This window comes from Setaria viridis, chromosome 7 (assembly GCF_005286985.2).
Source record: "Setaria viridis chromosome 7, Setaria_viridis_v4.0, whole genome shotgun sequence".
NCBI lineage: Eukaryota > Viridiplantae > Streptophyta > Magnoliopsida > Poales > Poaceae > Setaria > Setaria viridis.
Genome location: NC_048269.2, coordinates 3,117,854 through 3,131,863, shown reverse-complemented (window position 1 = coordinate 3,131,863; position 14,010 = coordinate 3,117,854). Strand labels below are relative to the sequence as shown.

The window sequence follows — 14,010 nt, the reverse complement described above, 5'->3', positions numbered from 1 at the left end:
TGCAAGATTCTGCATTCTCATAGTGGGCTATTTGGTGGCAACACTTGAAGCAGAGGTTAGCTATAATGTATATATATAAGCAGTATGATTTAGCTAAGGCCCCGTTTGGATCATTGGAATTGAATTCCATCCTAATAATCATAATTTAGACACAAATTAATTAAGCTAATATAATTGTATGTGGAATATAGTTGTATATTATAGTTGGTGATATGGGAGAGATACTTATATGCTGCACTTCTACTATAGAGAAGCGAGTCCAAGAGCGTGCTATAAGAATTGAATTCCATTCTAATAACCATAATCTATAGAATCAATTTCCATCTCCCACCCCATGAATTTAAGATAGGCTTATATCTAAACTTTGGAAAGTTGTGGAATGCTACATTCCAACATAAATTAGCCTACTCCATTAAATAGATTCCAATTCCTTCAAAATGAAGGGACCCAAACGGGGCCTAAGAGAATACTATATGACATTGAAATGACCATGTCACTTTGTGTCAACCTTCATATTGCACATACATATGACAGTGACTTTAATTTATTTCCCAATCAATGCAAATAAAACAAAGAACTTCTTAGCAATAATAATCTTTCTCACAACAGAAGTCAGGATTCTTTTGGCAGCAAGTCTTTTCTGAATCATCCCTTTCAGTTTCATGTGGCTTGGTTTCTCCGATGCGAAACAGGCCAGCGTGTTCTGCCACAATCCACACTATAGTTATGAGCTCACCACCCCGGCCAAGCTGTCTTGCATGGGACTCCCTGCTGCATCGGATGGCCGCATAGAGCAGCTTATCAACCCACACATCAAAAATGAGTTCCACTACATCCTTCACTTTCGTTGCTTTCACTTCTTGCAGCGCAATGGCAAGTCGAGCTGCATCCGAGATGAGACGCCTGTTAGCATCCGAATTCATTAGCTTCTTGGACTTCTCTTTAGAGTGCAGGATCTCTGCAAGTTTCTGCTTTCTTGCCGCACAACTGGGACTATTTTCCTTATCCTTAGCGCACTCCTCTTTCAAAGCTTGCATGGTAACCTCGCACAGCCTGCCGAGGGCAGGGTCTGGTAGCATGTGCGGGCGTAGGATGACGAGGAACATCAGGTATTCTGACAGCACCTCGATTGCCTTGACATGCTTCAGCTGCGTCGTCGCTGCATTTGCACCCCTGATGAGTTGTTGCTGATTGCCAGACCAGAGGTAAATGATGGTGCTCATGTGCCATAAGAGGATGTCCTCCTGAAACTCATTACCAAAGTAAGGTAGCATGAGGCCGTCGAATATGTTCTTACTTCTCTTGACAGCCTCTTGGCCCCAGAGTGCCCTGATGTCCTTCATGGAGTAGGCATCACTGGGATTTGTACCGGACAGTCTCCGCTTTATCCGTTCGAACACCAACTCCTTCACATCCGGTGGAAGCTGAGATAAACACTTCCAGATCCGGTGTTCGTTCCAGACGTCCTCTAGCCCTAGTATTGTCAACAGCCCGCTGCATAGACGTTCAATAAGACCAGGAGCACGGGTGCACTCCTGCAGCATGTTGAACCGCCCAATAGTGCCTGACCACATCCTGTATGTGCTTGGATCCTTGCCAAGAAGCCGCCACGGATGTAGACGCATGGCCAAGCCGCGGAAACAACACCACCAACCACTGCACAGAACCTTATGATAAAGCCAAGTCCTTGACCTAGCCGTCAGGAATCCGTACGTCCATGTTGACGCCAGGGCCATCACCAGCCACATAACATCAAGTGCCAATGAAGCATACAGCACGATGTAAGTGACGATGAGGTCAGGTAGCTCCACATTGTTCTTTGGGTATTGCCAGAACAGGAAGGCGGCGGCGGAGGTGGCGAGCGGCGAGATGAAGCGGTGGAAGTAGCCTCCAATGGTGTAGACGACGGAGGCCTTCGTGTACAGCATGTCGTACATGAGAGAGGCCTCTACCTCGACCACCTTGCACATGTCCTTCCATCCCAAGTTGAAGATCTTCCGGCTAGTCTCAAGGTTTGGTGAGTTCATCTCGACCGAGGAGTCGAACAGAGTGCCGCAGCCGCAGCATTGCCATTGTCCCTGAGCTATCTTCCGGGCCTCGTCATTGCCATGGCTTACTGAGAAATCAACAGGCGGCGGCTGGTTCTTGTTGCTCGATCCCCAGGCCTTCTTTCTTGGCGCTCGCAAAATGGCGACCGCCATCTCGAAGAACCTGAACATACCAATGTTGATCATGATCATGGATGCCAGGGACAGGGGTCCACTGTTGGCGAGTAGTATTTTGGTGAAGACGACGTAGAATGCCCCAATGGCCTTCCAGAGGGACCCAACAAACTTGCGCCAGGATAGCTTGTCATCGTCAAGAGAGTAGGCGCTGACATTGTCTGGGCCACCCAGATGCAGCAGGAGAAACGGCGCCCAGAACGCGACCAGTATCTGCTCCTGATCGGATGGACCGGTGGTGTTGAGTGAGAGGTGGCCGAGGGCGTAGCTTCCGGCCTTGTCCAGGATCTGGTACGCTAGCCACAGGGCAAACGTCCAGCCTGGCCACACACTACGCCGTCGGGTCTCGGCGAGGATCATGAGGAGGACATGCGAGGCCAGGCTTGTACTGGCAGCAAGCCGGATCGCCCATTCGTTCCAGAAATCCACCGCCTGGATGAACCATGGTTCCGACATTAGCCCCTGTCGACGGATAGATGGACACACACAAAAAAGGAAGTGGTCAGACTAAACATGCGTATACATACAGATTAGACTGCTTAATGCATGGAAAGGAAATAAATTGTTGAGGCAGAGAATAAGCATGCTGACATGTAAGTTGATCAATCGATGATGGCAGCTCGGTATGCGTTCGTCTCCAGTGGTTTCCTGGTTCAGGGCTTCAAGCTACACTACTTGTATCAACTACATATAGTTCATATATACTACAGCACTGCACTAGACTGCCGTGCCCCTCATGCCAGACACCCACCCAGGAAAAGAAATATATTACGGTTAGCAGGCATATTAAATTTTGATACCCATGTTAGGCATTCATCTATGATTGGGCAAAATTTAATAATCCAGGCTTGTTGCTGCTGTCTGTATCCCACTGTCGTGAAGCTTTCTCATGTTTATTTTCATGATGGCGTGCTTAGTATTATGGTTCCCTCTTTCAATTGCCTTAAGTTATGCTACACTCCTTGTCTACAAAACTATTCACAAAAAAGCAAAGCGATACGTTTGTTTTGTCAGAGAGAGAGAGAGAGAGAGATGCTTTGTATATAAAACCTTGAGTCGACGTGATTGCAAGATGACAACTTCTGTACGAATTCCTTTGTCTCAACTGTGGCATGGGCCAATTTATCAGTTCCTCATTGTGATAAACAATGGAACGGCTTAACCCCTTGAGGGTCATGGACAATGTTACAAGACCCTATAGGATGCTAGTCCTAGACAGGATGTATGGTATTACGCAATCTAGCGACCAGAATCTGTCTAAATCGTGTGTTCGAGTTCACCTTCGAGTTCCTGATCTCGACGAGCCCCACGCACTAAACACTACCTCGGGGACCCCCCTCGGTAGGTTGCCAGGTCTAAACACTAACAGCTGGCACACCAGGTAGGGGATCTCGCTGAGAATCCACTGGTAAACTCGATGGCTCAAGTCATCATCAAGCCAATCATCGCAAGCGGGCGTGATGTTCATCTTCGGCTCCTGGGTTTGTATCGCGGACGGCGCTGGGAACTTTCACCACCACATCGCACTGGCCCCGGAGAAGAAGCAACACGCCATGAAGCTCTATCGCCAAGCTCTAGAGGATCTTATTGAGAAATTCGGTGAAATTTCAATTTCTGACCTAGTCAGAGGCTGGAGGGACGACTCTAAGTACAACTCAACTTCTCCCACTAGTCGGACTGGTTCACACAAGCTGGTGTTTAAACCATCATGCGAATTGGATTACGACCCAAGTCAATTCATATTCAGACTCCAAAACACAAATGTTATTTTCCAAGCTACCATGTCCAGATCACAATGCAACATGGATATGATCAAGGACGCCGACTACTACTCGGACTCGGACAAGGAGGCACCTTTATCAGCTCCACAACAGGGCTGGTAATCACATCGACTCCACAAGGCAGATTCTTCTACTGGCCCAACATGAAGCCACTTGCTCTCACCAAGAATGACGACTCATGCCTTATTGCCTACCTTGATATCCTCCCGTACCAGAAGGAAACTCCTCTGTCGTCCATCTACGAAGAAGATGACTCCACAGGGGTCATCACATCAAGTTCGAAAAGCTATTCTCCGGAAAGAGAACTCTTCTCTCTCATTGCTGCAGAAGAAGGCGAAGAGGAAGAGCAACCAAAGAGAAATCCGCAGCATGAACGTCACTCGGATGATGTCTCGCAGGATGAGCTCACCGCCAACGTTTTCGGAGAAGAAATTGAAGCCCAAAGAACTCGACGGCGACCAAGAAATGTTGCAAGAGCAGAGCGCCGTCGCCACCATGCAGCAAATCTGCCAATCATGAACCTGGACCACATGTTTGAAGCAGTTCAATCGCGTCAACATCGAACTCCTCTTACCACCATCGCGTCCATTGATCTTACTACTCGGGCAATGCCATAGGACAAGTACACTACGCAATTGGCTGAATTGGCGGAGTGCGTGTACGAACAACTCGATCAGCAAAACCTGATACATTCAGTTTCACACATTCCATCCTAACATGGCAGTAGCCATAGGTGCACTCGATCTAGACCAAGTCAAATTGGAGGCGCCAGACCAAGCCAACCTGGAGTAGAGGGTAGTCAGGCGAGACCCTCGGGAGGCTGTGGCCACTGTGGTCCGTGGGCCCAACCCAGAGCCTAAAAAGGATCTCCATCACAAGATCAACGCCAGCCGCAACACCCGTACAATCATTGACCAATGCCACCAGGAGCGCGAACAAGAAGTCGAGTACCTAGGAGAGAATTCCAATGGGCTCCCCGCCTTCTCAAGATGAGTAAGGAGGACAGTTCTACCCGAGAAATTCAAACCTCCAGGTATCAACAAGTACGATGGCAAGCAGGATCCAGTCCAATGGTTGTGGTGCTACTCACTTTCAGTACAAGCAGCAGGAGGGAACGACGACACCAAGGTCATCTGCTTCCCCATCTGCACGGAGGCTGCGCCACTCACATGGCTCGAGTCATTAGATAGGAACTCCATCAACACGTGGAAGGATCACAAGGTGGCATTCACCAACAACTTCGCAGGGGCAATGCAGTGTCCTAGCAACAGGATCAACTTATCTCAAGTCAAATACCAACAAGGCGAGTCCCTGCGCAGTTACTTACATCGTTTCTTCAACGCAAAGGCCACAATCATGGAAATCCAGAGCACGACGCCATAGATTGCTTCCCGAACGGTCTCTATGGCTGCCGGATGTTCCAGGATTTTGGCAGGAGATGCCCTGAAGCTATCCAATCTCTTAAGATCATGATACAGGCGTGGGCGGATGAAGAAGACAAGGAGATCGAGAGGTTTGAGTCTAGCGGAATGATAAGAACCGTAGCGATCACCCCAATAATGACAACTAAAATAACTACTCAGGAGGTTAGAATCGCAAGAGGAAGCTAGACAATATTATCGTGGCAATGTCACAATCATCCAAGAAAGGTGGCAGGAATCAAGAAAGGACTCCGTTCAGTGAGTTCCTGAAGAAGCAGTGCCCCTGGGACCCGTACCATAAGCACTCTACGATGCATTGCTACAGTCTATGCAGAGTCATGAAAGACCTGCCGGAACCTTCTTGAAATAAGGACAAGGGCAAGGCCAAGGAAGACGAAGATGATGGTGACAACGACAAATTTCTGAACCCTTCCAACACCATCAACGTCATCTTTGGCAGCACATCGGGTACTGCTACTAAGCGGTCCCAGAAGCTAGCCCTCCAAGAGATCATGTCCATTGAACCAGCAACTCCTACATTTCTCAAGTTGTCCAAGGTGCCAATCACCTTCTCCAAGAAGGACTAGTGGACTAGTTTCTCAGACTCAGGACGATATCCTCTCGTCCTAGACCTAGTAGTCGCTGGCTCCACAGTCACCAAAGTACTCATTGATGGCAGTAGCGGTCTCAACGTACTCTTCGCTAAGATATTGAGTAAGATGGGCCTTGACATTACTAACATGCACACCTCGATGAACTTTCTATTCCACAAGATTGTCCCAGGCAATGCGGCTGTACCCCTTGGTTAGGTGATTTTGCTAGTTACCTTCGGGACCAAAGAACACTACTGGACGGAGTACATCCCGTTCGAGGTGACAGACTTCGAAACTTCGTATCATGCTATCCTCGAAAGACCTACATTGGCCAAATTCATGGCCATCCGGCACTACGTGTACCTAGTACTCAAGATGCCGGGACCCAAGGGAGTACTCTCTCTACACGGAGACTTGAAGAGATCATAGGACTGCGACACAGAAGCCGTGGAGCTAGGAGTGACCATGCAAGTGCCAAATTCGATGATGCAAGTCTTCGCCACCTCTAAGAAATGATCCCCATCAGAACTCGAGATTCTAGCGAAGAAGTCGCGGGCAACCAAGGTGAAGCCGACAAGTGAAGTAGACATTGAATCCATTGACCTTGAGACTTGTGATAGCTCCAAGACTGCCCTGATTGGCTCAGAGTTGGATCCTAAATAGGAAAGTGCGCTTGTCAGCTTCCTCTGGGCCAAACGTGACATCTTCGCGTGGAAGCCATCAGATATGCTTGGGGTGCCTAGGGAGTTGATCGAACACTCACTAAATGTGGATCCAAAAGCTACACTGAAGAGACAACGACTACATTGATTGTCCCAAGATAGAAGGGAAGCAATCAAAAAAGAACTAGCCAAACTACTCGTGGTCGCCTTCATAAAAGAAGTCTATCATACAGAGTGGTTGGCCAATTCCGTCATGGTGCGAAAGAAGAACAACAATGAGTGGAGGATGTGTGTCAACTACACGGACCTCAACAAGCACTGTCCAAAGGATCCCTTTGGGCTCCCTAGGATTGATCAAGTCATCGACTCGACAGCTGGATGCGCCTTACTCTGCTTCCTCGATTTTACTCAGGGTACCACCAGATAGCTCTCAAGGAAGAAAACCAAATCAAAATTGCGTTCATTACCCCATACGGAGCTTTTCTGCTACACTACAACGACCTTCGGGTTGAAGAACATAGGTACCACCTATCATCAGGCAATTCAAGAGTGCTTCAAGAAATAGCTACACCGCAATGTAGAGCCGTACATGGATGATGTGGTCATAACGATCAGAAATCCTAATGATTTGATTGCAGATTTGGAAGAAACCTTCGCAAGGTTACAAGAATTCTAGTGGAAGCTAAATCCAAGAAAATGCGTTTTCGGCGTACTCTCCAGAAAACTACTCAGGTTCATCATCAGTCACCGAGGGATTGAAGCTAACCCTGAGAAGATCTCTGCTATCACCAATATGTAGGCCCCATCGTGCACCAACGATATCCAAAAGCTGACTGGATGCATGGTGGCCTTCAACGGATTTATCTGAAGGCTTGGAGAACGGGGATTACCTTTCTTCAAACTACTCAAGCGGCAAGACAAATTCCAGTGGACCGAGGAGGCAGATCAAGTCCTGCAACAGTTAAAGGTCTTCTTATCAAAGCCACTGGTCCTCACGGTGCCAAATCTTGATGAAGACCTGCTGCTCTATATCACTGTGACTACTAACGTCATCAGCACAACAATCGTGGTTGAAAGACCAGAGCCAGGCTATGTATTCAAGGTACAGAGGCCCATCTAGTTTGTTAGTGAGGTGTTGTCAGATTTGAAAGCCTAGTACCCACCAGTCCAAAAACTACTATACGCAATACTACTCACCTCGCGAAAGCTGCGACACTACTTCCAGGATCACTACATCTCCGTCATCATTGATTTCCCTCTAGGAGAAATCCTCCACAATCATGATGCAACAAGGAGAATATCCAAGTGGATGGTGGAACTCGGAGCACTGTCCCTGGAATTCAAGTTAAGGACTGCCATCAAATCCCAGGCACTAGTCGATTTCATGGCAGAATGATAGGAAAATCAGTACCAATGTTAGTAGAACATCCAGAGCATTGGGTCATGTACTTTGACGGATCACTCAAGCTTGAGGGCGCTGGCGCAGGAGTACTCTTAATATCTCCCAAAGGCGAATAACTCAAATATGTCTTGCAAATCTTCTGGGAGGCATCCAACAATGAAGCTGAATACGAGGCGCTTCTACATGGGCTCTGCCTTATATTTTTGTTGGGAATCAAGTGATTGTTGGTCTACAGCGACTCATTGGTGGTGATCAATCAAGTCAACAATGACTGGGACCGCCACAAGGACAACATGGATGCGTACTGCCTAGAAGTACGCAAGTTAGAGAACAAGTTCTCTGATCTGGAGTTCCACCATGTAGCTCACGACAACAATGTAGCCGCTGACGTCCTATCAAAGCTCGGATCTAATCAAGCTCAAGTTCCAACTGGGGTCTTGGTCCATGAGCTACACAAGCCATCCATAACAGAGCCGACGCCATCAAAAACCACCGATCGAGGTCACGACGCACCAGACCGGGAGGTTATGATGATTGATGTAGACTGGAGAACCCTCTTCATCAACTACATCAAAGAGCACAAGTTTCCTCCAGATAAAACAGAAGCAGAACAAGTCTCATGATGTGGCGAGAACTATGTTCTAATGGGGTACAAGCTTTACAGAAGAGGCCATCGATGCCAAGGATGTCAATTCTTTGCCAAGCAACAACATGTCCCTACCTACAAGCTGATCATGATACCACCCTCCTGGCCCTACACATGCTGGTGGCTAGACATTATTGGCCCGCTGCCCATGGCGCCTGGAGGTTTCAATCGAGTACTAGTGGCGATCGACAAGTTTACCAAGTGGATCGAGGTGAAGCCAATAACTTGCCCCAAGGCAGACAAGGTACTCGACTTCCTCGATGAAATCGTCCATCGCTACGACTTCCCCAATTGCATTATCACATACTTGGGCTCCAATTTCAATAACCATGAGTTCTGAGAGTATTGTGAGAACATATGTTGAACCTTTTTAATTGCAATCTATATCATTAATTTTAACAAATAAATAAATAAATACATCACCACCAGTTCTTGTGGTAAAATGGCGGTAATAGTGACCTTCAATGCCGATTTATATTCAAAACCGGCGTTGAAGGACACTATCACCGCTTGGTTTATATTCAAAACTGACGATAACGGGCACTATCACCGCCAGGTTATATTCAGAACCGTCGGTGATAGGCACACCACCCAATAAAAAGGTGGTAGGCGGCACTTATTGCCACCCGTGGCCTCACTTACTCATCCACGGGTGCGCCTGAGCCAGCCAGCCAGCTTTGGCCAAGCTGCGGCCAGCAGACGGCCAGAGGAGGCAGCCCGCGGCCAGCATGCGGCCCGAGGAGGCACCTAGCAACCAGCTAGCGGCGGCCAGCCCCGGCCAGCTTCGGCCAAGCCGTGGCTTGCCCCGGCTAGCAAGCGGCCCGAGGAGGCGGCCAGCGGCCGACCAGCTGTGGCTAGCTGTGGGCAGAGGCAGCCAGCGGGCGGCTAGAGGTAGCCAGCAGTGGCTGGAGGTGGCCAACAACGTTGTGCTTGCACAGGTCCACTGCCAGTACACTCTTTCTCTTAGTTTTTATTCTATTTTACAAAAATAGAGATGGTCTGGCACAATCAAGTTCTTTACTAAGTGGCTTGTACATATAACTTCATTTCTTTTGTAGGATGGAGTCTTATACGTGCCATGAAAATGGGATTAAGGATGTAGGCTTCTTGGACCCTACCACTTTCAATGAGAAGACATAAAGAGCTTCAGAAATGCTGAGTTACTTGCTTGAGGCTTTTTTGGCCTTGAATACGATGAAACACGTACTTCTCTCCTACAACTACTTGTAAGTGAATATGATCCTTAGTTATCGTAAGGCACTTGTTTCCAAGGACTTAATTCATTCGTTGCGTAAAATATATGCAGCAACCATCATGTCTTCATTGATATATGTCTTGAGGAGAGTAATATCAACATTTATGACTCAAAAAGAAGGGAACGAAAATATGTCTAACCACTCATTGACCTTTTGAACAAGTAAATAAAGCAAATCACCATTATTTATGTGTTGGATTTTGGTTGTTAGATTTGCTTCCATCTAATCGTATTCACCATTCGTAATGTCAAATAGGATCTTCGCTAAATATCATAAGAAAAGCAAGATTCATAGACCTTTTTGGGTGACTTCACTATTAATGAAAAACAATGGATTCTAAGGCAGCCTAACAATAACGATCATTAGGGGTTTTATGTTATGTATTGGATGCACACTTACAGTGGGGATGACTGCAGTGCGACATCCGAGCATATATGTTTGAAACCCTCCATAATTACCATTCATGACTTGCACTTAGTATTTGAACCTAATTGACCCATCTTTGATTTGTTTTGTAGAAACAAGAGGTGTCCACTTCCGCGCTCCTCATAGGCTAGATAATAGCACTTCAAGAACAACTACCGGGTTCATTCTCGATCATGTTGTCAATCGAAGGGGGGAGTACTGCTTGATTAGGAGTGATGAAGTATCTTGTTATTTGTGAACTGATTGGATCTATGGACTTGTGGTTTGTGAACTAATGTATGGACATGTAATAATATATTTTATGTAGGACTTGTAATAATATGTTTCATTGTGGACTTGTGTATAGCTTCCTGCATTCTCTTGATTTGTGGTATTTGATATATATATATATATATATATATATATATATATATATATATATATATGTATTTTTGTCAAATGGGTGGATTTAATTAAATTTATGATTTTTTTTCTCTAGAAAGCTCATCACAGCCGGTTCAAACCGGCGGTGAAATGGACTCATCACGGCCGGCCTGTGTAGTCAATCGGCTGTGATGAGTGCATCATCACCGCCAGCTTGTGGCATAAACCGGCGGTGATGATGGACTCATCAGCGCCGGCTTGTGGAATAAACCAGCGGTGATGGGGACCATCATCACCGCCAGCTTGAGATATAAACTGGCGGTGATGATGGAGTCATCACTGCCAATTCTAAAACCGGTGGTGATGCATTAACCCATCACTGCCGAATGTCAGGACAATAGATCCCAAACCGGCGGTGAAGGCCGGTTTGGAGCCGGCAGTGATAGGATGATGTGGAGTAGTGAATTGGGTACTTAATATGATACGGCACTAATCCTAAAGCTGACGGTATTCTATTTTTTGAACCAATAGTAGAGAGATATTCTGTACTTAGTGTTAGAATTCAGCATTTGCCAAGACTAAAGGGAAGACACCAAAAGGAACCTCTAATTAATAATACTAAGCACTACTCCGCAGATCAATATCGCAGCCAGCCCCAAACCGGCATTCCCCACTAGTTTCGGTTCCGTCTTATAAAATTCGATGGTGGTGGCATTCCCCCATCATCGCCAGTTCTAGAAAGGTACTAGAACTAGCAGTGATGGTTATTAAAAAAAAAAAGAAGAAATCCCACCTACCGGAACCCGCCGGCCGCACCCCACCGGAGTCCCTCACGCCGCTGGCTGCCCTCGTGGAGAGAGAGTGGGGGGGAGCACACCAGGTATCCTATCGCCACCGAATCTCATCGTCATCACCGCCGCCGCCACCGGCGGATCTCGTCGCCACCGCTGAAGCTGGATCCCTCCACTGAAGCTGCTCCATAGCCTGCCATGCACTGCTCCTTGCCCAGGCAATGAGGTCCTAGATGAGTAGGGCACCACCATGCCTCGTCTCGCCCTGCTGCTGCTCCTCACCATAGCCACGAGGAGAGGGGTGGTGAGATATTCTTGAGAGAGCGGCGAAGGGAGAGAGTTTCCGACGGCGAGATCTTCTGGAGAGGGAGAGAGGAGCCAGCGGAGGGGAAGAGAGAGGAGCCAGTGGCGGAGGGTAATGTGGAGGGAGGGGAAGAGGGAGGAGCCAACGAAGAGAGGGGGAAGTGTGGAGGAGAGATAGGGCCGGTGGAGGGGCAAGTGTTATCTGGACGTCAGCTCGTGGTTAACTTCGGCTCATAATTTTTTCGGGTCCGGATGCAGCCCCTTCACTGCAGGGTTGTGGTTGAGACCGGTAGTAAAGGGTTTCACCACCGGTTCTTGGTTGAAACCGGCGGTGATATAAACTTTCACCACCAATTTTAGTATTCTCTGCATCCACTCACAAATAACTGGCGGTGAAAGTGTATCACCACCGGTTTTAATAGAGCCGGTGGTGATAGGCCATGTGGGAAGGCTATTTCTGTAGTAGTGAAGATACCTCTATAGCCGTCTTGAGATTACAGGCTGCACTCCAGGCATGGAACCAAGTGGTGGTTGCTCTGTCCCCATCCCCACTAACCTAGTATATCCACTCAGGGATAATACATAACTTAAGCACATAGAGACAAGTAAAGAACTACCCTCTACAAAGTTAGGTTGCGCTTTTCCAGGCTTGCACCACGTTGTATCCCTCTGCCGATCGAGAAGCACTCAAATGCAAGGCTGGCAATAATATAGATCCTAGGTGGCCGAGGGCGTAGCTTCCGGCCTTGTCCAGGATCTGGTACGCTAGCCACAGGGCAAACGTCCAGCCTGGCCACACACTACGCCGTCGGGTCTCGGCGAGGATCATGAGGAGGACATGCGAGGCCAGGCTTGTACGGCAGCAAGCCGGATCGCCCATTCTTTCCAGAAATCCACCGCCTGGATGAACCAGGGTTCCGACATTAGCCCCTGTCGACGGATAGATGGACACACACAAAAAAGGAAGTGGTCAGACTAAACATGCGTATACATACAGATTAGACTGCTTAATGCATGGAAAGGAAATAAATTGTTGAGGCAGAGAATAAGCATGCTGACATGTAAGCTGATCAATCGATGATGGCAGCTTGGTATGCGTTCGTCTCCAGTGGTTTCCTGGTTCAGGGCTTCAAGCTACACTACTTGTATCAACTACATATAGTTCATATATACTACAGCACTGCACTAGACTGCCGTGCCCCTCATGCCAGACACCCACCCAGGAAAGAAATATATTACGGTTAGCAGGCATAGTAAATTTTGATACCCATGTTAGGCATTCATCTATGATTGGGCAAAATTTAATAATCCAGGCTTGTTGCTGCTGTCTGTATCCCACTGTCGTGAAGCTTTCTCATGTTTATTTTCATGATGGCGTGCTTAGTATTATGGTTCCCTCTTTCAATTGCCTTAAGTTATGCTACACTCCTTGTCTACAAAACTATTCACAAAAAAGCAAAGCGATACGTTTGTTTTGTCAGAGAGAGAGAGAGAGAGAGAGAGATGCTTTGTATATAAAACCTTGAGTCGACGTGATTGCAAGATGACAACTTCTGTACGAATTCCTTTGTCTCAACTGTGGCATGGGCCAATTTATCAGTTCCTCATTGTGATAAACAATGGAACGGCTTAACCCCTTGAGGGTCATGGACAATGTTACAAGACCCTATAGGATGCTAGTCCTCGACAGGATGTAAGGTATTACGCAATCTAGCGACCAGAATCTGTCTAAATCGTGTGTTCGAGCTCACCTTCGAGTTCCTGATCTCGATGAGCCCCACGCACTAAACACTACCTAGGATACTAGTCCTAGATAGAGGAGTTCTAGTCCTATACAGCAGGCAGACAGAAGAGTCCTAGTCCTGTACAGCATGTACTTCTACATCCCCCCTCAATCTCAACGAGCGAAGCTATCAGCCACTAGTAAGATTGAGATTGTTGCGAAATTCATGAAGCCCACGTACAGGTTGGCACTTGGTAAATCCATCAGCAACTTGATCATCCGAAGAGATAATGCGAATCTAAAGAAGCTTTTGCGCAACACGTTCACAGACAAAATGATAGGCACCTCGATATGTTTAGTCCTAGGATGAAACATGGGATTAGCGGATAAATGGGTGGCACCAATATTGTCACACCACAAG

The 14,010-nt window shown here is 47.3% G+C and overlaps 1 protein-coding gene across 1 annotated transcript; it reads right to left on the bottom strand.

Annotated features, from left to right (window-relative positions):
- Positions 1–399: 399 nt before the first annotated feature.
- On the bottom strand, positions 400–2,950 carry LOC117865075 (uncharacterized). Its single transcript, XM_034749157.1, has 2 exons — positions 2,814–2,950; positions 400–2,684 (listed from the first exon to the last, which is right to left on the bottom strand). The coding sequence occupies exon 2, from the start codon at positions 2,676–2,678 to the stop codon at positions 582–584; it is 2,097 nt and encodes a 698-aa protein (XP_034605048.1). The 5' UTR covers positions 2,679–2,684; positions 2,814–2,950; the 3' UTR covers positions 400–581.
- Positions 2,951–14,010: the final 11,060 nt, after the last annotated feature.

Bases quoted from the DNA above. Each gene is read 5' to 3' on its own strand.
- LOC117865075 (XM_034749157.1), bottom strand. From the start codon at position 2,678: ATGTCGGAACCATGGTTCATCCAGGCGGTGGATTTCTGGAACGAATGG.